This window comes from Terrapene carolina, unplaced genomic scaffold (genome assembly GCF_002925995.2).
Source record: "Terrapene carolina triunguis isolate 2854851 unplaced genomic scaffold, T_m_triunguis-2.0 Scaffold789, whole genome shotgun sequence".
Classification (NCBI taxonomy): domain Eukaryota; kingdom Metazoa; phylum Chordata; order Testudines; family Emydidae; genus Terrapene; species Terrapene triunguis.
In genome coordinates this window covers 7009601-7034269 of record NW_020665140.1, presented here as the reverse complement: position 1 = coordinate 7034269, position 24669 = coordinate 7009601, and the positions used below count along the sequence as shown (strand labels likewise).

The 24669-nt window shown below is 41.9% G+C and overlaps 1 protein-coding gene across 6 annotated transcripts in view; it reads left to right on the top strand.

Moving 5' to 3' along the window:
* The window catches only part of AFF1 (AF4/FMR2 family member 1), a 162511-nt gene that overhangs the window by 59573 nt on the left and 78269 nt on the right, over nucleotides 1–24669 (top strand). For 5 of the 6 annotated variants that reach the window (XM_026660484.2, XM_026660483.2, XM_026660482.2 and 2 more), the window contains 2 exons: nucleotides 12197–12317; nucleotides 12898–13797. In XM_026660484.2, the coding sequence (XP_026516269.1) occupies nucleotides 12197–12317; nucleotides 12898–13797 (1021 nt within the window). The remainder of the gene's footprint in view (nucleotides 1–12196; nucleotides 12318–12897; nucleotides 13798–24669) is intronic. The other variant, XM_029913670.1, reaches the window with a different exon arrangement.

The window sequence follows — 24669 nt, the reverse complement described above, 5'->3', positions numbered from 1 at the left end:
GTTTTTTTTTTTTTTTTTTTTGGCTGCTTGGGGCGGCCAAAACCCTGGAGCCGGCCCTGATCGTAATGCACCGTCTGCTGCCAAAAGGCAATGAGCTACTGCTGTGTAGCAATGCAGTACCACGTCTGCCAGCACCCAGGAGACGTACGGTGACGGTGAGCTGAGCGGGCTCCATGCTTGCCCCATGCTTGCCGTAGTATGGCGTCTGCACAGGTAAACCAGGAAAAAAGGCTCGAAATGATTGCCTGCTGTTGCTTTCACGGAGGGTGGGAGGAAGGGGGAGCCTGACGACATGTACCCAGAGCCACCCGCGACAGTGTTTTTGACCCATCTGGCAATGGGATCTCAACCCAGAATTCCAATAGGCGGCGGAGACTGCAGGAGTTGTGGGATAGCTACCACAGTGCAACGCTCCAGAAGTCGACGCTAGCCTCGGTACTGTGGACGCACTCCGCCCAGTTAATGGTCTTAAGTGGGGACACACACAATCGACTGTATAAAATCGATTTCTAAAAAATCGACTTCTATGAATTCGATCTAATTTCATAGTATAGACATACCTTCATACTGATTACAGCTTATTAAGGTTCCTGAAGTGAAATAAGCTATGCTGGGGTATAAGTGCCTTTACCTTAGTGGAGGCAGGGTTTGCTGCTTAACTATACTGGTATAGTTCAAGTGGCAAACTTTTAAGCCTGAATTGGTGGCAACTGTGAAATTATGGGTGAGAAAGCTTAGCATACACAAGGCTGTAATGGTTTTGTGCCTTTAATGATAATAATAATAAATATTATTAATAAATAATACCTAGCCCTTTTCATCAGTAGGTCTCAAAGTACTTGACAAAGGAGTCCTTCTCATATCAGTTTCCCCATTTTATAGATGAGGAAACTGAGGCACGGTGAGCCCAGTCTCAGCTCCTTGGCAACCTAGGCAACTTGTAGGCAGCCTAGGCTACTGCAGACTGTCCCAGAATTGGCATTCCCAGGCACTGAGCTCCTTGGGAGCTCTGGCTCCTGTATTGTCCAAGATGTCGGGATGCTGGATGGGTCAGGGGACCTTGGAAACATTTCAAAAAGGTTTTTCACTAAAATGTCATGTTGTCTTTTCAAAACTAAATTTTGGAATTCCCTTTGTGTAGGAAAAACTTGAAATTTTCAGTTTTTTTTCTCCCCTTCTGGAACTCTTTTGAAATTTCGGACTTTACTGTCTAATGGGAATTCTAGTTTCCGGCCCGCTCTACTTAGATAACAAGGTGGTAGACGCTTTTGAAATACCCAAGCTAGACACGCCTCCAGAACACAGAAAAAGGCTGGCTATCTTTAGTACGTGCATGCTTCAGGGATAGGCTTCCCTGTAAAGTGGCTGAATCTTTTTGAAAACTTCTTGGGCCTAATCCTCCCCCTGGGAGGAAATCAAGAATAGCCCTAGAAGTCTGTCTTGCAATGGATATAAGGCTCTAGATGTTTTGTGACGTCTGTCAGGTTTGCCCCTCTGTCTAGAATTGGGAATGTATATGGGGTCACCAGCTCCCAGTGTTGCCTTATGGTAATAGAATTATGGTCTTTCTGGGTATATCCACACTGCACATGAAGCCCAGGCTCTGGTTTAATTTGGAGCCCAAGCCCCCCTTCTGTTCACATGCCTATCCGTTTGACTTGGGTCAGTAAGCACTCAGGACCCAGGTCCTAGGACCCTTCTGGAGGGTGGGTTAGGACCTGAGTTGTGCTGTGACTCGGGTCCAAGCCCCGTCATTTTACAGTATGGACACAGCTCAAGCTGCAGACTTGAGTCAGAAGGTCTGCCCAGTGCAGTATGGACACATTAGCATGGCTATGAGTCTGGGGTCCAGCAATTGTAAGCCTAGGTTTACAATGCTGTGTGGACGCTCAGGAAACAGAATCTACAAGCCCATGTCTCGCAGACCTGGGGTTACAATGCAGTGTTAATGCCAAGATTTTCAAATCTGGTTAGTAATTTTAAGGTGCCCTACCCAAAATATCTTTTAAAAAGGATTTGATAATCAGAGGTTAGGTCCTTGGTGCTTTATGAAAATCAAGCACCTTTTTATAATGTCTCAAATTGGGCTCTGATAATCATTCTTTGAAAATGTTGGCCTAAGTACTTCTCTACACATGAACTGGAATCAAAATAACTACATTGTTTTAATTCACACCTTCAATTATTTCTGTGTAAATCTGTGTGAATGCTCTTATTTTGGATTTAGAGTGGGCTGTTTTTCAATTATCTAAATTTGGTAAAACACAGACTTAATTTAATTTGAAATAGGGTGTTCTTAGTCTGAAATAATGTCCACAGATGTGCACAGAAATAGATGAAGGTGTGAATTAAAACCAATCTTAGTTTTTGGCTCTAGTTTGTGTATAGAGGAGACCTTACTTCTAATTGGCCATGTAGTTGGAAAATTCCAAACTTGAAGCTAATGGATACCAACGCAGCCACCCCCTTCTTGTTTAAAAATGTATCTCCTTTTGTGCACTTAAATGAGAGGAAAATACGCCTCTGTTAACCCTGAATGAGGGTTGGAGGATTGGTTTAAAAGTGAGCAAGAGAGTAGATCAGGTTCGTTAAAAAGCAAATCAGAGTGCACAGGACAAGTGGGTAGTCAACTGTGCCTAGTCAACAGTCTGGGCCAATAGTTTCCATGACAGCAGTAAATGGCATTTAGTAATAATGCATGACTAAACTAATTTAGCAGATCCTGGTAGACCAGTACATGTGAGAATACTCACATCAGCCAGACTATTCCAGAGCAGACATGTTTGTATTCTGCTGAAATTGGTGTCATCACAAAAACTTAGTTTGGGCTTTTTTCCTTTTTTCCCTGCTGTATCTTTGTGTTTGGCTTTTTTTCTTTTTCTTTTTAAATTCATGGGTCGGGGGCAGGGAAGGTTCAGAGACAGAAAAGGTCTTTAGACACATTACAAGTGGTGTTTTTGCAACAAACAGAATTTAAGATGCTGTTTTACACTCAGTATCAGTATGCAGATGGGAAGGAATTGATGCTCTTTTTAATTAGGTGGTTATAACAAGTGTGAATGGAGGCAGAAAGTGGAGGTTTTTTCTTCATTTAAATACCTCCTGAATCTATGAGGAAAGCAACTGTATTGGAATATGGAATTCTATTTTCCCTTCTGGGAATGACAGAAAGATGTGCCAAATCCACTTGAATGTCATACTATATATTTAGTAGAATGCAGTTTACAAGATCATAAATTGTATGCTGAATTTTGTTAGCTTTTCATTGTTTCTGCTTTCTGCTCTTTTTTTTAAACCATTAATTTCTAGACGTGATTTTGTTAATCGTACAATATCACATTCTAGATCAGAAATTTTAAAATGCTAAGCATTGACAACTCACTAGTGACTGTGGATTATATTCGGGGGGGGGGGGGCAAATGAAAATAACTCATCAGCTTTTTTTTTCTTTTTTTTCCAATCTCAATGTCTTATGAATTTTCAGCGTCCTTTTTGAAAACTTTTTTGTCCTGTTGTGTGCTTTTTAATTTTATAATTTTTATTTTATTTTATGATATCGATAAGAGGCAGTGGTGGAGATGAAATGTACGTTATTTGGTTTTATTTTTACAAAATGCTCTTAATTTCATTTGAGACATTTTTGAAAGACTCGTATTTAATGCACATGTATCAGAACACAGGCCCTCTGAATTGCCCAACAGTATACAAGCCAGGATTCTCCTGTGCTCTGCTTGAGGTTCATCTACATCTGGGGTAGGCAAACTTTTTGGCCCAAGGGCGGCCACATCTGGGTATGGAAACTGTATGGCAGGCCATGAATGCTCACAAAATTGGGGTTGGGGTGCAGGAGGGGGTGAGGGCTCTGTGTCAGGGTGCGGGCTCTGGGGTGGGGCCAGAAATGAGGAATTCAGGGTGTGGGAGGGGGCTCTGGGCTGGGGCAGGGGGTTGGGTTGCGGGGGTGGGGCCCACCAGCTGGAGGTGTGAGCTCTGGGGTGGGGCTGGGGATGAGGGGTTTGGGGTGTAGGAGGTGCTCTGAGCTGGGATTGAGGGGTTCGGAGGGTGGGATGGGATTGGGGTTGCGGCATGGGAGGGGCTGAGGGGTGCAGGCTTCAGGCAGCGCTTACCTCAAGCAGCTCCCGGAAGCAGCGGCACGTCCCTCCTCTGTCTCCTACATGGAGGTGTGGCCAGGTGGCTCTGCGTGCTGCCCCGTCCGCAGGCGCTGCCCCCGCAGCTCCCATTGGCCAGGAGCTGCATAGGAGGAGCCAGAGTGGGGACATGCCGCTGCTTCCAGGAGCCTCAGCATGTGCGTGTGCGCGCGGAGCAGTCCCTGACCCTGCTCCCCGGCTGGAGTGCAGTAGTGGGGCAAACCCCAGACCCCGCTCCCCAGCGGGAGCTCGAGGGCCGAATTAAATTGGCTGGCTGGCCGGATCTGGCCCGCAGGCTGTAGTTTGCCCACCCCGATCTATATGTACCTAAGATCATACCTACAATGCATGTCTGAAGAATTCTCGCTTAGGGCCTGATCCAAAGCCCACTGAAGCAGATAAACACATTTCCATTGACATCATTGGGCTTTGTATCAAGCACCTAGTAACAAAGAAATGAATCGGTCAGTGTGTAGTGCTCTGAAACATAAGCTGATTTGATAAAATTACGTATACAGAGGAACTACATGCTCCGTGATAACATTTTATTGCTTTTCTTTGGTTCAATTTGTGGGAAGCAACAGACGTGTGATCTATGATCATTCAACGAAAACAACCTCCACATTTTTCTTAGACCTCATTTCTTAATTTAAAATGATCAGTGTTCTTAAGCAGAATATATATTTTTATTTCCTTCACAGCTGAGTCAAGTAGGGAGAGATTTACAGGCTAGTCGTGGTTTTCGCATCAATAAAATCACAATTTTATATGTTCATAGATTAGAACTAACGCTCTTCAACTTTAGTTTATTGCTAAAGATGTTTTGTGTGTGCGCGCACACGCGTGAGAATTTGTTCAGACATGTATATACACTCTCTCTTTAGTAGCAGAATAATCAGAACAACCTGTTGGCTCTCTAGCTATAACATGTGCCTGTTGTCCCCTCAACCAGGCCCACCCACAGAGCAGACACATGCAGAACCCAGGTTTGCACTGACAGTACACGACATCTCTGTTTGCACAAAGATGCAATCCATGAAAATGTGATCAGGTTGTCTCACCGTGTGTTTTCCCTAAAGGAAAACTGGCTCATTTTGCATGTGGAAAAAATACCCAGGATGTTAACTGAAGCCATCCAAAACATTACAGGCAGACATTGTCCACTTGAGAACATAACTAATGCAAAGAGACTGAAAAGACAGAGAGTTTAGTTTACTTCTAAAAACTAAGCAAGCAAGAAGTTACTTGGGTCTTTACAGATGACTGTCAAAGCCACCTAGAGGGATGGCAAGATGCCAGCTCTCACAGTTCAGGGCAGTTGCACCTGTGTTTTCCCTCTGTGGTCCCTCAAGGGCACCCACTCTAGGCTTCCCGCTCCTCAGCTGTCACCTCTCTTGGGTAGAGACCTGTGTCTCTCTCTCTCCTGACTGTGGATTTTCCAGGCTACATAATGCCCTACCTATACTGTGATATTGCCAGCAACCCAGACCACTGAAATAGGTCAGCATCTGCGCTTTCTAAGAAGTGGATTTATTCTTAAGGGAAAGCATTACAGAGAAAACATATTAAAATAATAAAGGAATCTACATGCATGATGATAAGCTTACCAGAGATCACCCCCAGTTCCAACAAGGGCTCTGGTAGGAGTCAGTCCTTCATACCCCACAAAAAAGGGTTTTTCTATGGTCACAAGTTCATAACCGCCTTAGCTCAAAACTATCCCACCCATCCATAGTTCAGTCTTTCCTTTATACAGCTTGGGCCTTTGATCTTGAGACTCTAGGAACAGGTAATCAATAGCCAGTGGTTCTCTCCTCAGGGCGTAGCTTCAAAAGGCCAGTTTTTGCATAATCAGAGGTAGGGAATTTGCATTCACCTCCCCCTAGACATTCCCCAGGCAAACCACTTGATACTGTTTGTCCCGAAAGTCCATTCTTATCTGGCACATTGTTCATTATGGTCCTTTGGAATTCATAAACCCTCCCAGGGTTCAGATCTCATCTTCCCACAATAGGTTACATGCAGTCCAGGCCCACAATAATACATTTGCATTTAGTACAATGGACTCCAAAGATACTTCAGTTTAATTCCATGAAGTTTGTCAGGGATATTGCAGAAAATTGTTACATCTATCATTCCAGCTTCTCATTAACCAAGGGTTGATAGATCCTTGAGTCAGAAGAGCACCTGCAGTAAAGAATACACATCTTAAATCTTCATCCCTTGTTAAACATATTTTCATGGATTACCAAGTGGTTAGTGCAGGGGTCAGCAGCCTTTCAGAAGTGGTGTGCCGAGTCTTCATTTAGTCACTCTAATTTGAGGTTTCGCGTGCCAGTAATACATTTTAATGTTTTAGAAGGTCTCTTCCTACAAGTCTATAATATATAACTAAACTATTGTTGTATGTAAAGTAAATACGGTTTTTAAAATGTTTAAGAAGCGTCATTTAAAATTAAATTAAAATGCAGAGTCCCCCGGACCGGTGGCCAGGACCTGGGCAGTGTGAGTGCCACTGAAAATCATCTCGCATGCCACCTTTGGCATGTGTGCCATAGGTTGCCTACCCCTGAGTTAGTGTGTTAATTGCTGGCATATACTAGTTGAAAGAGTTGGTTGGGAGAGAAATCGAGGATCCCGTAAAACATCATCAGAATTCTTACATAACACCATCCTCCCCTGACACTTCATAACCATCCTATTCCTGTCCATATACGTGTTGGTAGAGGACAATATATGTGTCTTTAAAACTCTTATTTACTTCTAGCAATTATTTTTATCAACTAAATATCCCAGAATGTTTCAAATGCACATCTTACACTTGCTCTATTTTGAGCAATGGCTATTTCTCATCCTGAATAATGGTGCATAATACCTTTTTAATTTTCAAATGGCCCCCTCTTTAAAATAAGAGTAACTGAGGGTTTTTTTTAAATGTTAGGGAGGGGTCTGTGTAAGGAAGGGGTGGTTTATTCTAAATCTAATAATGTTGAAGCATTCTTTAAATGGTTTTGGTTTTTGCCTCTGTATTTTTATACTTTATTCTCTTGGACGCAAGCAAGCAAGCAAATAAAAATCTGTTATCCTTGAGATAAACCAAGATTTGGCAGATAGGTTGATTTTTTTTCCCCCTCATGTTGTTTAGATTAATATTTTAAACAGTGTTTGCTTGGCATGAGATATTCCTTCTACATAAAGTTGTGCCAGCTCAGTGGCCGCTCTCAGGAGAGGCCTAGGTCTGGAGCTGGAAAGATGTTGCATTATCTCTAATTAACAATGTAAGGAAAGCTTTCACAACACCTGCAGGCACTTTGCTCTAGCCTGTGCTGTCACTCCCTTCATGAGAATTAGTTCACCCATAATTGTAAAATAAAAAAATCATTATGGGAAAAAATGCTCAGAATTGAGTACATCTACAAGGGCAGTCTGGGTTTTCATGACTTCCCCATGGACTGTCAGTGCATGCAGATCAGAACAAAATGGGAGAGGAAATCTTGGTCTTTTTTAAGCGTTTCCCCCACTTACAGTCAAAGAAGCTAAATCTGGTCCCAAGTGAGGAAGCTGATGAATTTTCTATTTCATGCTCATTCCTCAAATGCCCAATGAATGATGAAGGGTCTTCTATCAATTCTTGCACAATGTGACTGGGAAAGTGAGTTTATACTTATGGGAACAGTGAGGGAAATATGATATTGGTGTGAGATGGGAAGAGTTCCACACCCTTGGTTTCACCTACATCTCTTTGTAATGATGGAAGTTGGAACAAAAGTAAATAACACTTCAGGATGTGACTGCAATTTACACTTATAGATTCCAAGTCCAGAAGGCATTATGAACATCTAGTCTGACCTCCAGTATATCACAGGCCACAGAACTTCCACAAAATAATGTCTAGAGCATATCTCTCTGAAGAGAGAGAAAGAGAGAGTGTAATTGAAATTGAAGTTCAAAATGTAAATCCCTTTCTCTAGCTGGAAAATATTTGTTTCCTCACTTAAAATGAAAAAAAGAACAGTATGTTCTCAAGTTGTCTAACATATGATGTTTATAGCTTGGCTGGCTAGGTGACAGAAAATGTTTTCAGCTCCCCCAGGCTGTCTAGCCTTCTAGAGAGTTTATTACCAGCATACACTATGGTGTCATGGTAGTTAACAATATTGTGGTCAGCAGACGAGGGGTTAAATAGGGGTTCAGAACTTTAGTCTAAAAACATACATGCACCCTGCCTACTTTAGGATTGTAGGCAAAGACTCTTTTAAAAAAAAAAAAATAGGCATCTAAAGTTAGGCTCCTAAATCTATATTTAGACACCTGGTTAAGTGGTCTGGTTTAAAAAATACTGAGCGCCCAGCATTAATCCTGACTTGAATGGGAGATACAGGATGCTGAATGTTTTTTAAAACAATGCCACTTATTGTGGGGCCTGAGTATGGGTTTAGGAGCTTTAAGCACCTGTTTTTTGAATACCTTGACCAGAATAGTGTTGCAAACTTTCTACTCGCATAAAACTGAACAACCTGGCCCCGCCCCTGCTCACTCCATCCCCGCTCGCTCTCCCCACCCTCCCTCAGTCGCTCATTTTCACTGGGCTGGCTCATGGAGCTGAGGTGCGGGAGGGGATGAGGGCTCCGGCCAGAAATAAGGAGTTCAGAGTGCGGGAGGGGGCTCTAGGTTGGGGTGGGGGCTGTGAAGGCTCTGGGGTAGGGCTGGGGGTGAGGGGTTGGGGGTGTAGGAGGGGGCTCCGGGCTGAGACTGAGGGGTTCGGAGGGCGGGAGGGGGATCAGGTCTGGGGTAGGGGTTGGGGCGTGGTGCGGGGAAGCAGTGGCATGTCCCCCCTCCCGCTCCTACCTCCTATGTGGAAGGGTGGCCAGGCAGGATCCCTTTTCGACCAGGTGTTCCGGACACCTGGTCACCCTAAACCAGAGTGAAAAAGATATATTGGATTCTATTTTCCTGCCAAGGAATTATATGGTGCCCCCAATAGAGGACATGTCTCAAATTATACAGATGCACAGTATTGTGAAAGAGACTCTGTAGTTAAGAGTGGGAGGCCCGTCCATTCTAAGATCTGATGTTCATGCTATTAACTTTTTCCGAAAACAGCCTTTTGGCCTGACCTTTTCCATGTTTATTCTCAGTCGTGAAGTGACTCTTGCAAAGTTTTCAAAGAAAATATATTAAACCATTTTACTTACTAGAATGTGAGGAAAATGCTGTTTCATGCTTTAAAAAAACAAAACAAAACAACCTTTCCAGACAATTCAAATAGCAGCATTCTTAAAACTTTAAGGTTCATTGTCAACTTTAAATCTTACATTTTTTTTTTTTTTTAAAGGAGGCAAACGTAGTTTCAGGTACCAAATTTGGCCCAGATTCCCTGTGTCAATATTTGTGACTTTTACAATCACACGTTTCTATTTAAAAAACAAAAGATGGAAAAAAAAAAACCCCCCACCTCAACAAAACCCCTCCACCTTATTTGCTGTGTGAACTCTCTTCCTCCCTCCCCGTCCAAAACTACAACAAAATCACTTTGAGAAACTGACTAGCTAACTGACTATACACAGGAATAAGTGAAACTTACTACACACAAAGTGCTGTTAAGTATACAAAGTAAACAAACTGAAAAAACCTTACTATTTCAGCTACATGTTACCTGGAGCAATAGTACATGAACATGTTTCATAAAGAGGTTTCTGATTATTTTTTTTGTAATTGACTGTGAGCCTTTCAAATCTGGCATATGTGTACTACTCATTGGGAATTCATGCTCTTTGCTACATTTGGAAAAAAATAAGGAATAATAAAGATTAATTTTTTTAAAATTTGCATATGGCTAACACTTAACACATTAATTTTCCTTAATGTCATATGTATACACTGGCTGTACTCATTTATCTGGAAGTTTGCCTTTGGATAGCATCATATCCCAAAAGTTGAACAAAGTCACAGATACCCTGCCAGCAGTGGACAGATTGCTGGATGAACCATTAGAGCAAAATATGATCTTTACAATCGAATAGTGTTTTGTCATCACATTTGTACATTAAAATGTGTCATGGACTAGTACAGAATTAAGAAACTATCCTAAATCCTTCATGAGTGAACTAACTGACTCCTATGCCAAGACAAGTATCAGAGAGGCAGCCGTGTTAGTCTGTATCCACAAAAACAACAAGGAGTCTGGTGGCACCTTAAAGACAAACACATTTATTTGGGCATAAGTTTTAATGGGTAAAAAAACCCACAGAACACCACTGGCCATCACATACAGCCCCCACCTAAAACCTCTCCAGCACATCATCAACAATCTACAACCTATCCTGGAAAATGATCCCTCACTCTCACAGACCTTGGGAGGCAGGCCAGTCCTCAGTTACAGACAGCCCCCCAACCTGAAGCAAATACTCACCACACTAACCCTGTAACAAACCTCGTTGACTATTCTGTCCCCATATCAACTCTAGTGACACCATCAGAGGACCCAACCACATCAGCCACACCATCAGGGGCTCATTCACCTGCACATCTACTAATGTTATATATGCCATCATGTGCCAGCAATGCCCCTCTGCCATGTACATTGGCCAAATCGGACAGTCCCTACGTAAAAGAATAAATGGACACAAATCGGACATCAAGAATGGTAACATACAAAAGCCAGTAGGAGAATACTTCAATCTTCCTGGACATTCTATAGCAGATTTTAAAGTAGCCATCTTTCAACAAAAAAAACTTCAAAAACAGACTTCAAAAAGAAACTGCAGAACTAAAATTCATTTGCAAATTTAACACCATTAATTTGGGCTTGAATAGGGTCTGGGAGTGGCTGGCTCACTACAAAAACAACTTTCCCTCTCCTGGAATTGACACCTACTCATCAATTATTTGGGAGTGGACTACATCCACCCTGATTGAATTGGCCCTGTCAACTCTGGTTCTCCACTTGTAAGGTAACTCCCTTCTCTTCATGTGTCAGTATAATAATGTCTAAATCTGTAATTTTCACTCCATGCATCTGAAGAAGTGGGTTTTTTACCCACGAAAGCTTACGCCCCAATAAATCTGTTAGTCTTTTAAGGTGCCACCAGACTCCTTGTTGTTTATGCAAAGACAGGCCTCTGCCTTTCTTTTGGGTATGTCTAAAACTTTTCAACGCTAGGGAAAGGGGGAGGTGGGGAGTTATTGATATTTTAATATTGGGACACCATTATGGCCTTTCATGTCAAGAGGAATGTAATCACTGTGCGTGTGCAGTAGGCTGTGAGAAAGGAAGGGTGGAACTCACACAGACTTTTTCTTACAAAACGTACATACATATTAGAGCAATGGATTCTTTTATTTTTCAGTAACATTTGTTCAGGGAAGCTCAATTACTGCATCTGGCTTTCTATGAAGTCTTCCTTTTGTGGATGTGTCACGGTTCTATAGCTGAATTGATGTAGGCACAAAGAGGTCAAGGGACTTCCCTGTTATCTCTGCTTGTTTGTGAGTGGCTCTAGTCAGTGTTCTCTTGATTCTTAGACCCTCTTGCTTGAATCCTTTCATCAGACTATGTGGCCTCCCAAATAAACAACTTGCAAAATAAATATTTAATTGAAAATAAAGCATTTAATTTAAAATGTACACCTAGTCAAGAGGATGTTGTGTGCAGTGTTTCAATTCTCACATAGACCGCTGCCTCTGAATTTGAATGACAGCTCTGCGGTCAGAAACCTTGCTGACTTCTCTTCTAGCTGAGCATCTTTATAAAGTTATTAATCCATTTGCTCTCCTTGGTGTATGATGTCAGGAATAAAACTCTTCAGCGTAGCCTGCACACTGACACATCTGCTGTGTGAGCTCTTCCCATGCCATGTTCCGACTGCCTTATGTGACTGATACATCAGTCCAATTATCCAATAGGTTTTATGATGTTAAACTCAATTGGCTTGTTGGAAGTGTGGTGTGTTAGCTGAGGAAATGGCTTTTGCACAGCACAGACCCTTGTTTCGACAGCACTAGGTGGAAGTAAAATGCTAACGAATCTTTTTTCCTTCTCTCTCCAAAAGCTTGTACAATGAGGATAGAAATTTGCTCCGGATCAGAGAGAGAGAGAGACGGAATCAGGAAGCTCTTCAGGAGAGAGAGACATACCCGGAAAATGCCCCCCTCTTTGCAGAACCTTACAAGGTATTGATAATGTATCATGTTGCAGAGAGGAGGGGGAAGGAGATGTGACCTTCATGTGCACTATAACATGTCTACATGTACAGTAGAACCTTCTCAGTAAGCATCGCAGCCCCCGAAATGTGCACATGCAACCCCCAGGTGTTTTGCTTTGCATATTACTAAAGTGCTAAGCTGGGAAGCTGTGTTGACGGTGTAGTAGGGAGGGCCAGTTTGAGACCTCATGGTCTCCTTGAGCCAGCCAGTGAGCACTTGTGACTCATTAGGACTACCCATTCATCACTAAGTACAGCAGGAAACACGGTAGTTGGTTGGGGATGCGGGGAACTGCTAAAGTCCTGATTGCACCCTTTACTCACGTTGATTAACACTCGTGCAAGCAATTCCTTTCACGGCAGAGAGACTGCAGGCATGAGTAAGTGCTACCTAGGGAAAGTAAAGCATGCATAATTGTACCCTAAAATTGTGATGAAGCTGTTTCTACTGACAGTAAGCCACTTATTAATATGCCTTTTCTTGAACCTGGTTCTTGGTTATCTTTTTCTAACTCTTGTATTTTCCCTTCTCTACTTTCCTGTTCCAGACTAACAAAGAAGATGAATTGTCCAGTCGAATTCAGAACATGCTGGGTAATTATGAAGAGGTGAAGGAGCTAATCAGCACCAAGTCCCATCAGAATCTCATAGGGATACCGAAGAGCATTGTTCCTCTGATCCATCAGGGAAAGCCTGATCGCCCGTTCTTTCCTGAAAAGACCAGCAGTACATTACCAACCTCATTCCAGCACAGCACCCGCCACCAGGCCATGGGACCCCCCGGTTTGGCTCCCCCCTCTTCTAGTAACTCCATCCGCTACCCAAAGACACAAGCAAGAATGGAACCAGCTGCAAGTTTGCACACCAAAAGTCACAGCTTGTCCAGTGGTCAGAGCCAAGGTCCAGAACAGAGACGCAGTGGTCAGGAAAGCCATCGTGGTGGTCGCCACAAGAAAAATGATAGACGTGTTGATGAAAATGGTGCTGCTGAACTGCAAGCCACCCTCTCAGAGCTTTCTCCCTTACTGTCCTCTTTGTCTTCTCCAGTGGCACCCCTGTCACCTCTACATTCCAGTCAGCATATCCATTCCAGGTCACAGAACAACAACAAAAGTCACGGGCAGACTTACAATCCAATGAAATCGCCTCAGGACTTCGTGGCAGGATTGCATGATAACGAAACCCGGGACAGTTCAGCCATTAATCTGGCCCAACCATCTTCTCAGACATTTCCTCCAGCCTTGCCGCCCAAAAACAGTGCGATGCAGCAGAAACCTACTGCGTATGTCAGACCAATGGATGGCCAAGATCAGGCGCCAAATGAGTCACCGGAGCTCAAGCCACTTCCGGAGGAATACCCTGGACAACCCTATGGGAAAATAGCCGATTTAAAAGCAAATGCCAAGGCCAAACTATCCAAATTGAAAATACCGTCTGAGCCCATTGAGGTGAGTGAAATTGCTGTTCTCTTTCTGAGCAGGAGCTGCCAGTAGAATGACTTAAACTGAACATTTAGGGGAGCAGAGTCTGGAGGGAAAGGAGCTCCTGGAAGGGTTGATTGTTACGCGCTTTTTGTGATGCGGTGTGAGATCTGAGGTTTGAGAGCGCCCTGTAGCTGGGTGGGGAAAAGGTGGCACATTGCTTTTATATACCTCTTAGACTATGGCCACACTAGGGAGCTTACAGCCGCACAGCTGCATCAATGCTCTAATCGGCTTAATTACTCTAGCGCCCCCGTCCCCCCCCAGCAGCAGCGGCTATGTCGGGGTGAGAAGCTGTCCCGCTGACATAGCGCTGTTCACACCAGTGCTTAAGTTGGCGTAAGTTATGTCGCTAAGCGGGGTGGCTAATTCACATCCCTCAGCGACATAACTTAAACTGTAATGTAACCCTTGCCTTAGTGCATGGGTTCTCAAACTGGGGGGTGGGACCCCTCAGGGGGTCGTGAGGTGTCAGCCTCCACCCCAAACCCCTCTTTGCCTCCAGCATTTATAATGGTGTTAAATATATTAAGAGTGTTTTTAATTTATTAGGGAGGGTCACACTCAGAGGCTTGCTATGTGAAAGGGGTCACCAGTAAAAAAAAAAGTTTGAAAGCCACTGCCTTAGTGACTTGTTTTTAAGAGGTATTCACTGATTTGGAGGAGGTTTTCAGTTCCTTAAACCTCAGGTTTGGGTGTGATGCTGCCGCAGTTACTTTTTGTGGTAAAGGCAGGTGAAAAATCATGCTCCCAGGAGGTGAGGTGATGACCATATTTCTTGAGTCTCTACATTGGAGATGGCCTGTGTCCCAGGTGGGTGCTGGAGGGGAGGGAAAAGAGTTGTTTACGTCCTCCACTACAGAAATGAAAACTGACTAACCAGTTATTTGACTATCTGTATTTTATTAACTAAATGTGTAAGCTGACGTTTCCAAAGCCGTCTAAGTGATTAGAATACTCAGTTCCTCTAAGCCAATTTTGAAAACCTCAGCAATATATTTCCAGGGATGGATTAATGTAAACAAAAAGCTCTTCAGATTGTCTGCTCGCCTCTCATTTTCTAACCCTTTTTTTGGTTCTCTTCTGATGCAAACACTCCCTTCCTCATCTTTTCTTAGTAAGCCATTTTATTGGGCTTGGAAAACTTGCAGTTGGACTCAATATTTAAACTGGCCTGTTTTCATTCACACTGCCTTCTTGCTCCTTTTAACCAGTAACTCTATTCCAGAATGATACATTTCAACCATATAAGATACAGCAATGTTGAAAGTGAGCTAAATGCCTGCAAAACAGAATAATTCATAAGTTAAGGCTGCTGCAGTACTAATTACCTGGTCTCCTTTGCCCCAGGCAACAGGGTTTATATGGAAACAAGTGAGGATTTTGCACGCTTCCCATGAAAGGAAGCTCATAACAAAGGAGTGGCAATGTTATATTTTAATTTTTTTAATCAGAAGTTGAAAAACAGGGAGGAGGGAAATTTGCTTTTCTTTTTCTCCTCTTCATTTTTCTAACTGTTGTTTTGCACAGAAAAGGTTCTCATTCCTGGTTCCCTGAATCTGTTTTTGCTGACTGCATGAAAGTGTGGTTGATATGTCACATATATTTTAGCTCCTTTGCCTGAGCCACAAAAGTCTTGGGTTTCTTGAAAGTGCTGTGGATGAAGTTGTATTTGAAGCTGTCATTGGCAACAAGGGTTTCTAAATGAGAAGAAACCCCTTTGTATGTCTGTTTTGTTTAATATGTATTATTATATCTTTGTAAAACTATTTTATCATGACAATGATACTCTGCTGGGAAGATTCACATATTTACTCCCTGACCCACAGCCCAGGAAAGATGAGCTGGGAGTGTGGGTGTTTTGGCTGTCTGGTGGATGTTTGGTAGCTTTGTTGTAAGTAGCCGTCGGCTCTGAAAGTGTCCTCACACATGCTCTAGAGGGTAATTATCTCACAATATTGTCTGAAGGGCAGTTTGACAATAGAGAACTGAGGTGTTATTTTTCAAATGCATTTTGTAGCAAGAGGGAAAAGGATGATTGGGGCCTGGCTTTGATGGAAAGGGCTGTTGTAGGGTGTTTTGTTGAGTATGTGGTGTGATCTAAGCCCTTTTCTTGTGGGAAAATTAGAGGAAACTGATAGATACTAATGAGCCGTAGTGAAAAGACACTCAGGTCCAAGATTGCTTGTTTTCTTTTAAGCAATGAATTTCCCATACTGCAAATCTTGTCTTAAAATAAACAATGCAAAATGGTCAGGGTTTCATGTTTCATCTAACCAAATTTCTTACTGCAAGGTGAGAAGTAAAGCAGAGTATTATCTTAATTTCAGTTTCTTCACATCATGGTTTTGGGGGAGCAGTGGGTTTCTTGTAGTTTTTAAATGTTGGCTCTTTATGTAGCCACGAATTTTGGAAGTGCTTATTTTCCCTATATTTCTCTCAAATGGCACATCTCTCTTCTCCTCCCAGCCTTCGTTGATTGTTGTTTTTTGTTTTTGTTTGTTTGTTTTGTCCCTTTGCACTTTGTTTACATTTCTCTTAGTTTAGTCGCCAGTCTTTCTTTTACTTTCTAGCCTCTTACATCTCTCATGTCTGAGATGGGGTGGGCCAATGACAGTATATGTTAGATGAAATTCTGCTTCCTTTTAGGCTTCCTCTGGGAACCTGAGGAGAAAAGGAGACTCTGCTGGTCCAAATACACATTGTGACAGTGGGCCTGCCAGAGAGCAGCAATATTGTATATGCTAGCTTGGAAGTAACACTGGAGCGATAGTGATGTGTAGGCACACTGAAAGGGGAATAGAATGTATTCCAGAAATTGGCTCCATAAGAACAAGACCTCATCTCCAATTATGTTTCTAGCCATATTTCATAATCTGATACTGAAACACTTCACTTCTGAATATGCTGAATGACTCAGACCATCAAATAGCATAGCTGTCTTCAATTTGTAACCTCTGTGAAAAGCTTTGGCGGATGTGTGCATTTGGGATGGTGGTTCTGTTCAGCCTAGTAAAAGAAGCATGACTTTTAGATCATGAAGACAGCTTGTTGTTCCAGCCTACTCATTACAACTTAATTTTAGAATGATTTTGGCCTTGATAAAAGGAACCATATCCTTTCACTAGATAGGCCTAGAGACTCGAGCAGTGGAAATAAACAGTGGGATTGCATTCCTTAGAAGCTCTCTAGATACTCTAACTCCAACAATTAAGGAGTATACATCTACACTGGCACTTCGTCGGCAAAACTTTTGTCGTTCAGAGGTGTTAAAAAACCACACCCCCGAACGACAAAAGTTTAACCGATGTAAAGCGCCAGTGTGAACAGCACTTTGCCAGCAGGAGCGCTCTCCTGCCGACAAAGCCACTGCCGCTCGTGGGAGCTGGAAGTTTTTTGTTGGCAGGCGAGCTCTCTCCTGCTGACAAACAGCTACACTGCGCGGCTTTTAGCGGCACGGCTGTAGGGGCACAGCCATGTCACTAAAATCTGCGTAGTGTAGCCATAGCCTTAGTGTCTTTTTAAACAAAACTTTCACCTGAAGTGCTGTGACGTAAGGCTAAAAGCTTTTGACTGGACACAGAGGTTAGTCATCCTTTTCAGGAAAGCTACGGTAAATGTCCTTGTTTGTAGTGAAGCAGAGAATGGGAAATGAAAATCTAGGAGCTGCTGGGTCTCTGCTTCTGCTGCTTTCACACAGTGCTGAAGCACTGATTCTGCACTGTGCATCTGGTGGAATTTGATTTATCCCCCCTCCCCTCCGGTCTGCTGCCCATTTGTGGCACATTTTTATGATTTTTTTTTTTAATTGATCAGCCCCAATTATGCTTGATAGTCACAATCCAAATCCAGTTTTTTCCCATGGTCTCTCGACATCATTTAAGAGAGGTTTCCTCTACCAAATGGCTCTCAGCTAATTGAATTTCCAAGGCCTGCATGTCACCTGCAGCTGCGAATTAATTGTTGACAGCTTCTGCTCATGGCAACACTGACAAGTTAAGCCTTCGAGTTTGAATTAGACAAGCAGCTTCACTGTAGAGTGAATTAATCCACAATGTATGTGAGTGAAAACTGCACAGCTCTTCCTCCCCCTCCCCAAATTCTCCCCTTTCAAATTTACCTTTTCCTTTTAAAAGAGGCACTTACGTACTGTACTATGAGAAAACTCTAAAAATAGACCATAAATGAAACTGAAATGTATTTGCCACCTACAAGTATTTCACGTTCTCTGTTTAGATCATAATTTTTGGTTAACTATGGTCACTCTCGCTAATAGCCCATCTTCCCTTCCCGTTTTATTCCTGCAAGGAAGTCAGTGCCTAACATGAACCACCATCACAGTAATTTCCAAAGTAACAGACTGCAATGTCTTAAATGGGATTGACATTATTGCAGGCCCAAGCAGTAGTGAAGCTGGGTTATGAGAGAGACTATAAATCTTAAACAACTGTAAAGGGGAAAGGGATTGGCAAAATATATAGCTTTTGCTCTCCAGGGTTTTGTTTTATTTTTGTTTTTTTCCAGGCTGAGTTTTCTGAATGCGAGAGGTGCTCTCTGTGTGTCTGCTGTAATGGAGTCTTGTCAGGGCTGTCTTTTCTCGCCATGCTTCCAAAACACATACATGTTGTTTACTTTTCCTGATAACCCTGTGCTTAGCAGCAGGCACAACGTGAACAAAATGGCCTCTGCTGGGATTACTCAGATTGGCGTTACTCAGACCAGAATATTAGTCATTAGCCATATTCACCTCCGCAAACTTTCCAGTGGGTTCCTATTCAAAACTCAGTCATCACATATTCAGTGGTAGTGACTAACATGTAGAAGAAAGTCTTGATTTGGAGTGTCTGAAGAGATAATCCTAAACTCAGGTATCCAGTGGGAAGTGTGTGCTTGAAAGCACGAGCACAGCCAAAGATTTATTGCCCTGAATATCCACTTCCTTGCACCTTGTGTAATCAAAGAGAGCCCAAAGTAGGTGTTATGTGCTGACAAATCAGAATGTGCTCTGAACAGGTGTAAATGATTGCACAAGGTGCAGGACAGTGCCGAGCGGATTGATTTTTAAATCAGCAAGCAGGAAACTTGGATTCAAATCTTTGATTTTAATCTTGTTTTGCATTTTTACTTTTTATTTTCCTACATAGAGTGTAATTCTTATTAGGTAGTAGCCATTAAAACATGTTGATTTACAATTAAATATAGCCTTTACAATAAATTGGCTGCTTCTTTTTGCTAACCAGGTGGGTATGCTATAGCTATACTCATTTATTTAAGCAATTATATAGCTTAATTTATATTTTTTCAGATTCTTAATTTTTACTAGAAGAAAATGGTGAATGATGCATTTCTTATTTACGAGATGATTAGTTTCTTTCTTGTGATTTGTGTCCAGCTCTGTTTGGATAGAAATTCAAATTCAATTAAAAATGCACAAAAACAGCATTGTAAAAAAAATGTATTGGTTAAATTACCTGAAATGTGGTATATACATAAGAAAGTTTATCAAAACATATTTTGGATTTAAAACTGATTTATTAAACACAGGAAGTATTTGTGATTAGTGAATTGAACTGCTTGTTTCTAGTCACCATGTTCTTCAGGGTTTTAGAACTGGTAGAGCTTGTCCTTTCACACTTAGCTTTTATTCTTAGAGTGGAAGAGGAAAACAAGGTTTCCCGCTTTTTCAGTTCTCAAGTGGTTTCTTAACTTTCAATTAACTATTCCTTGAACTGAACTAGTTGAATAAATTGAAATGAAGAAAATATTCTCTCTGCACTGGCAGAAGAGGCAGTTGCCATCAAAAGTTAATTGAGCACTTCAGCAAACTCTGGTTCCAGGTACTTAGCCATGCCTTCCACCGGTTCAGTGGTTTGACTGCCTTTAAAACTTTGGCTGCAAATATGTATTGCTTAACATTTTTTATTTAATTTAAACATTTTAATAAATTATAGTAAGCTTAGGCCTTAACATAAATTGTCATTATTCCAAATTTAATTTTAAATCTTGTTTAAAAAAAAAAAAACCCTGTATTTAATTTAAATTTAAGAAAAAAGATTCTCCCCCCCCCCCCCCCCCCAAACCATCGATTTTTATTCACCTTGGGAGAGTGGTAGAATCAAGCCCCTATTATGGCAGTATATAGTAAATAAAACAGGATTCCAAAAACAAAAATCTTTCTTTTAAAACCAGTTAAAGTTGTTCTAACAGTGTCACATCACTTACAAAACCCAAGCCCTAAATTATGTGAAAGCATGAGAATTTTTTCTTTTGAGTTTTCAGAATCAGCCTTTTAATGGAACCGAGGCTGGAAACTAAACTATGAAGAGGCAGTCACCTCTCCCTAATATATAACATATCTGCACAGATTCAATTAGAACCCTGTCATCCAGGTCAGAAACAAAGGGCACTTCCCTATTGCACAGAGGGCAGATCTCTGTAAGCACTTAGCTACAGGCAAAACTTTCTGTTCATTCTAAGCTGTAGTCCGCCACTAGAGAGTAACTGCTCACTGGTGCTTGGGCCTGCTTCCACTGAAGTCAATGGCAAAAAGCTCCCACAGATATCGATCTGAGCAGGAGTGGCCCCACAAATAATTGTTAATTGCAACCTGTGTTCTTCAAAAATAGTAAGGTGACTTAATGATATGGAAAATTTGCAGGGATAGTAAGTAATTTTTGAACTAGAGGGAGACAGAAATGTTAGATATAAGTCAAATCTGGGTAATATTTTTTTTTTAAGGACCTGTAACTCAAAACCAGTTTGAACTGACTTCCAGCTTGCATGAGGAAGCTGGGTGCAGCCTTAACTGATGAAGAGGCAGTAACCTCTCCAAATGTTGCAATGCAGCATTGTGACGAAAGAGCTGCTGCAGTTTTGAGTCGCATACAGGAGAGGCATCATAATGTGGAGCAGGAAGGTAATATTTCCACACAATGGCACTGTATCTATGATAGGATTTTAACTGTTCGACACTGAGGGTTGGAGAAGGTTCCCTCACGCTCCTCAACTTGTGTTGAACTTGGTTGTGCTGCTGTGGAGGGGTCAACTGCACAATAGGTGTTCAATTCATGTGACCATACCCATACTAGCAGGGCAGTTGAGTTCAACACCAGTTGGGGTCAAGAGGGAATTGTGTAGATGATGTAGATGCAACCTGTGCATCTGGTAAAAGTCCATCTTGAATCCAATTTATGGATAGGGAATACGAAAAAGATTATAAGTATTTGAGGGCTGTAAAAACCAAGAAGGGAGGAGAAGATTAATTATTTAACGTGGTACAAGGGACTATAACTGGAACTGACGGGAAGAAATTTAAAAAAGGATAATTTAGGCTGCATATCTGAATAATCCCTTTTGGGATTTGTTTTGTTAAATGTATCCCCCCAAACACTCAAAATGCAGCAATATAAATCGTAATATTGAAAGACCTATAACCATATAAAAGGCATACACTCTATGTTTCAACGTCCCAACCGCTGACAATCAGATACAGGAAGTGTAACAAATTAGACTTGTTTTATAATACATCTCTAGAAACACCAGGAAGGTGCTTGGATCTCACAGAGAGCAGTCTGGTAGAAGTAACTAGAGACAAAGAGACCATTACCAAACACTAACTGCCATATCAGGACTTCAGTGCTGCCAGCCCCCAAACTCTCCAAAATCCAGAGTTAGCTGCCCAAAGCATATGAGTGCTCTAAAAATCATGAGATTTTGGAATATAGTACATTTTGGATTTTTTTTTATTTGCATTCTGACAGGTCATATTTTCTAGGTTTTTCTCCACAACTGTGAGGGCTAGAAACTTAATTTTAAAATGAAAGCTAAGGCCTTGTCTACACTGCCACTTACAGCGCTGAAACTTTCTTCGCTCAGGGGGGTGAAAGAACACAGCCCTGAATGATGCAAGTTTCAGCTCTGTAAAGTGGCAGTGTAGACAGTGCTACAGCGCTGGGAGCTATTCCCCTCGTGGAGGTGTTTTTATTACAGCACTAGGAGAGCTCTCTCCCAGCGCTGGAGCCGCGACTACACAGCCACGTTAAAGCACTGCAGCTGTGTAGACATACCCTAAGGCAGGGGTCGGCAACCTTTCAGAAGTGCTGTGCCGAGACTTCATTTGTTCACTCTAATTTCAGGTTTTGCGTGCCAGTAATACATTTTAACATTTTTAGAAGGTCTCTTTCTATAAGTCTATAATATATAACTAAACTATTGTTGTATGTAAAGTAAATAAGGTTTTAAAAATGTTTAAGAAGCTTCATTTAAAATTAAATTAAAACGCAGAGCCCCCCGGACCGGTGGCCAGGACCCGGGCAGTGTGAGTGCCACTGAAAATAAGCTCGCGTGCCGCCATAGGTTGCCTACCCCACCCTAGGATTCTCATGTAATCACACAACTTCTTAAGCTTCAACTTCTCTGAGATCTCTGGCTATTCCAGCAGTGGCTGTAACTCTAATGACACTGCTAAGCCTCGCAGTAGATGACCTCCTTTGGCATGCCTCTGGAGTTGTAACTTCCGTGAACGTTTGCCAAGCTACTTAAAGTTATAATCCCGGCAGGGGGATCGGAGGAGGTTCCAGCATTAACTACTTGACCTTGAATAACATTTTAATTTGGAAACTAAACTTTGTCAAAGTGATCCTATCCAAATGTGTGCACTGGACCCAACTGACCTTTTTTACAACAAGCCATTTATTTTTAACTGAGTAGATGAGAGAGCTTACATTGCTTCCCCCCCCCCCCTGAATCGGGGAGGACAACAACAAAAAAACAGCAATTGTTCTGAAGTGTAATAACTCAAAAAATGGTTGGTCAATTAACTTGAAGCTTTCTGTATAAATCTCCCTCTTACCTAAGATGAAGCATGAGCAGTTGCAACCCAAAATAAATAGCTTTTCAAAATCTTAAAGATGATGGGTTGTTTTGGGGATTTACAATAAATATAAAAAAATATGTTTTGGAAATGGAAGTCTGATGGAAATTTTCATCCTTCACTCTTGATTCAGTATTGCAGTTTAAATTGCATTATAGAATTTTGAAAAACAAATGTGCATAACGTACTTTTTTCTTTGTCATAAATGGCAGTGGCTTTAGTTGCAGAAAATTGAGAACAGTTAATAATATTGCTGGTGACTACCTAAAAAATCCCATAAACGATTTGTGTGGGAGATGGGAAACTCTCCAAACAGGTTTCAGAGTGGTAGCCGTGTTAGTCTGTATCAGCAAAAACAACAAGGAGTCCTTGTGGCACCTTAGAGAGTAACAAATTTATTTGGGCATAAGCTTTTGTGGGCTAAAACCCACTTCATCAGATGCATGGAGTGAAAAATACAGTAAACTGTGTGTGTGTGTGTGTGTGTGTGTGTGTATGTGTGTGTGTGTGTGTGTGTGTGTATATGAAAAGATGGGAGTTGCCTTACCAAGTGGGGGGGTCAGTGCTAACAAGGCCAATTCAATTAAGGTGGAAATGGCCTATTCTCAACAGTTGATTACTTTTGTAGTGCTAATGAGGCCAATGCAGTGAAGGTGGACGTCACCCATTTCCAACAGTTAACAAGAAGGTGTAAGTATCAGCAGTGGGAAAATTACTTTTTGTAGTGACCCACCCACTCCCAGTCTTTATTTAGGCCTACTTTGATGGTGTCCAGTTTGCAAATTAATTCCAGTTCTGCAGTTTCTCATTGAAGTCTGTTTTTGAAGTTTTTTTGTTGAAGAATTGCCACTTTTAAGTCTGTTATTGAGTGTCCAGGGAGATTGAAATGCTCTCCTATTGGTTTTTGAATGTTATAATTCTTCATGTCTTATTTGTGTCCATTTATTCTTTTGCATAGAGACTGTCCGGTTTGGCCAGTGTATATGGCAGAGGGGCATTGCTGGCACACGATGGCATATCTCACATTGATAGATGTGCAGGTGAATGAGCCCCTGATGGTGTGGCTGATGTGGTTAGGTCCTATGATGGTGTCCCTAGAATAGATATGTGGACAGAATTGGCAACGGGGTTTGTTGCAGGGATTGGTTCCTGGGTTAGTGTTTTTGTTGTGTGGTGTGTAGTTGTTAGTATTTGCTTGAGGTTTGGGGGCTGTCTGTAAGCGAGGACTGGCCTGTCTCCCAAGGTCTATGAGAGTGAGGGATCATCATGCTGTATGTTTGTTACAGGATAGGTTGTAGATCCTTGGTGATGCGCTGGAGAGGTTTTAGTTGGGGGCTGTAGGTGACAGTTAGTGGCCTTCTGTTACGTTCTTTGTTCGGCCTGTCCTGTAGTAGGTGACTTCTCTCCAAACAGTGGAGACTGTAGGACATCCTCTTCAGGTTTTGCTACTATTCATGTCTGTATCAAGTGATGGTGGCTGGTGTGAGGAATATTCACCAAACAGAAATAAAAGGCCACGTACTTACTTCAAAGAAGTTCAGACAGACCTTCTCAGTGTAAAAAAAACAGTATATGAAAAGATATCCTAGGTGATATGTACTCACAAATAAGAAAACAGTGAGATGAAATAGAAGAACTGTTTTGATCAGTTATTTTTATACAGCATGGTTTGAAGCAGAAACACATTACAATATCTTACTAAAAGCATTTCAGATTGCTCATGTAATTACTGCTAATGTGGAATATGACTACCATGAAGAAAAAAAAATTAATACAGAAACAAGCAGGAAAGCCTGAGCAAGGCCAGAAACAGATGACAGTCAAGTGTTCCAACAAGGCAACTTCAAAGCAAACACTGAAAGCAGCAAGAGGTGGCAGACGATATGCATGTTAATGAGCTCAAAACAATACCCAGCAACAGGACAGCATATCCTTGTTTCAAAAGTAAAAACAGACATCTATCTCAG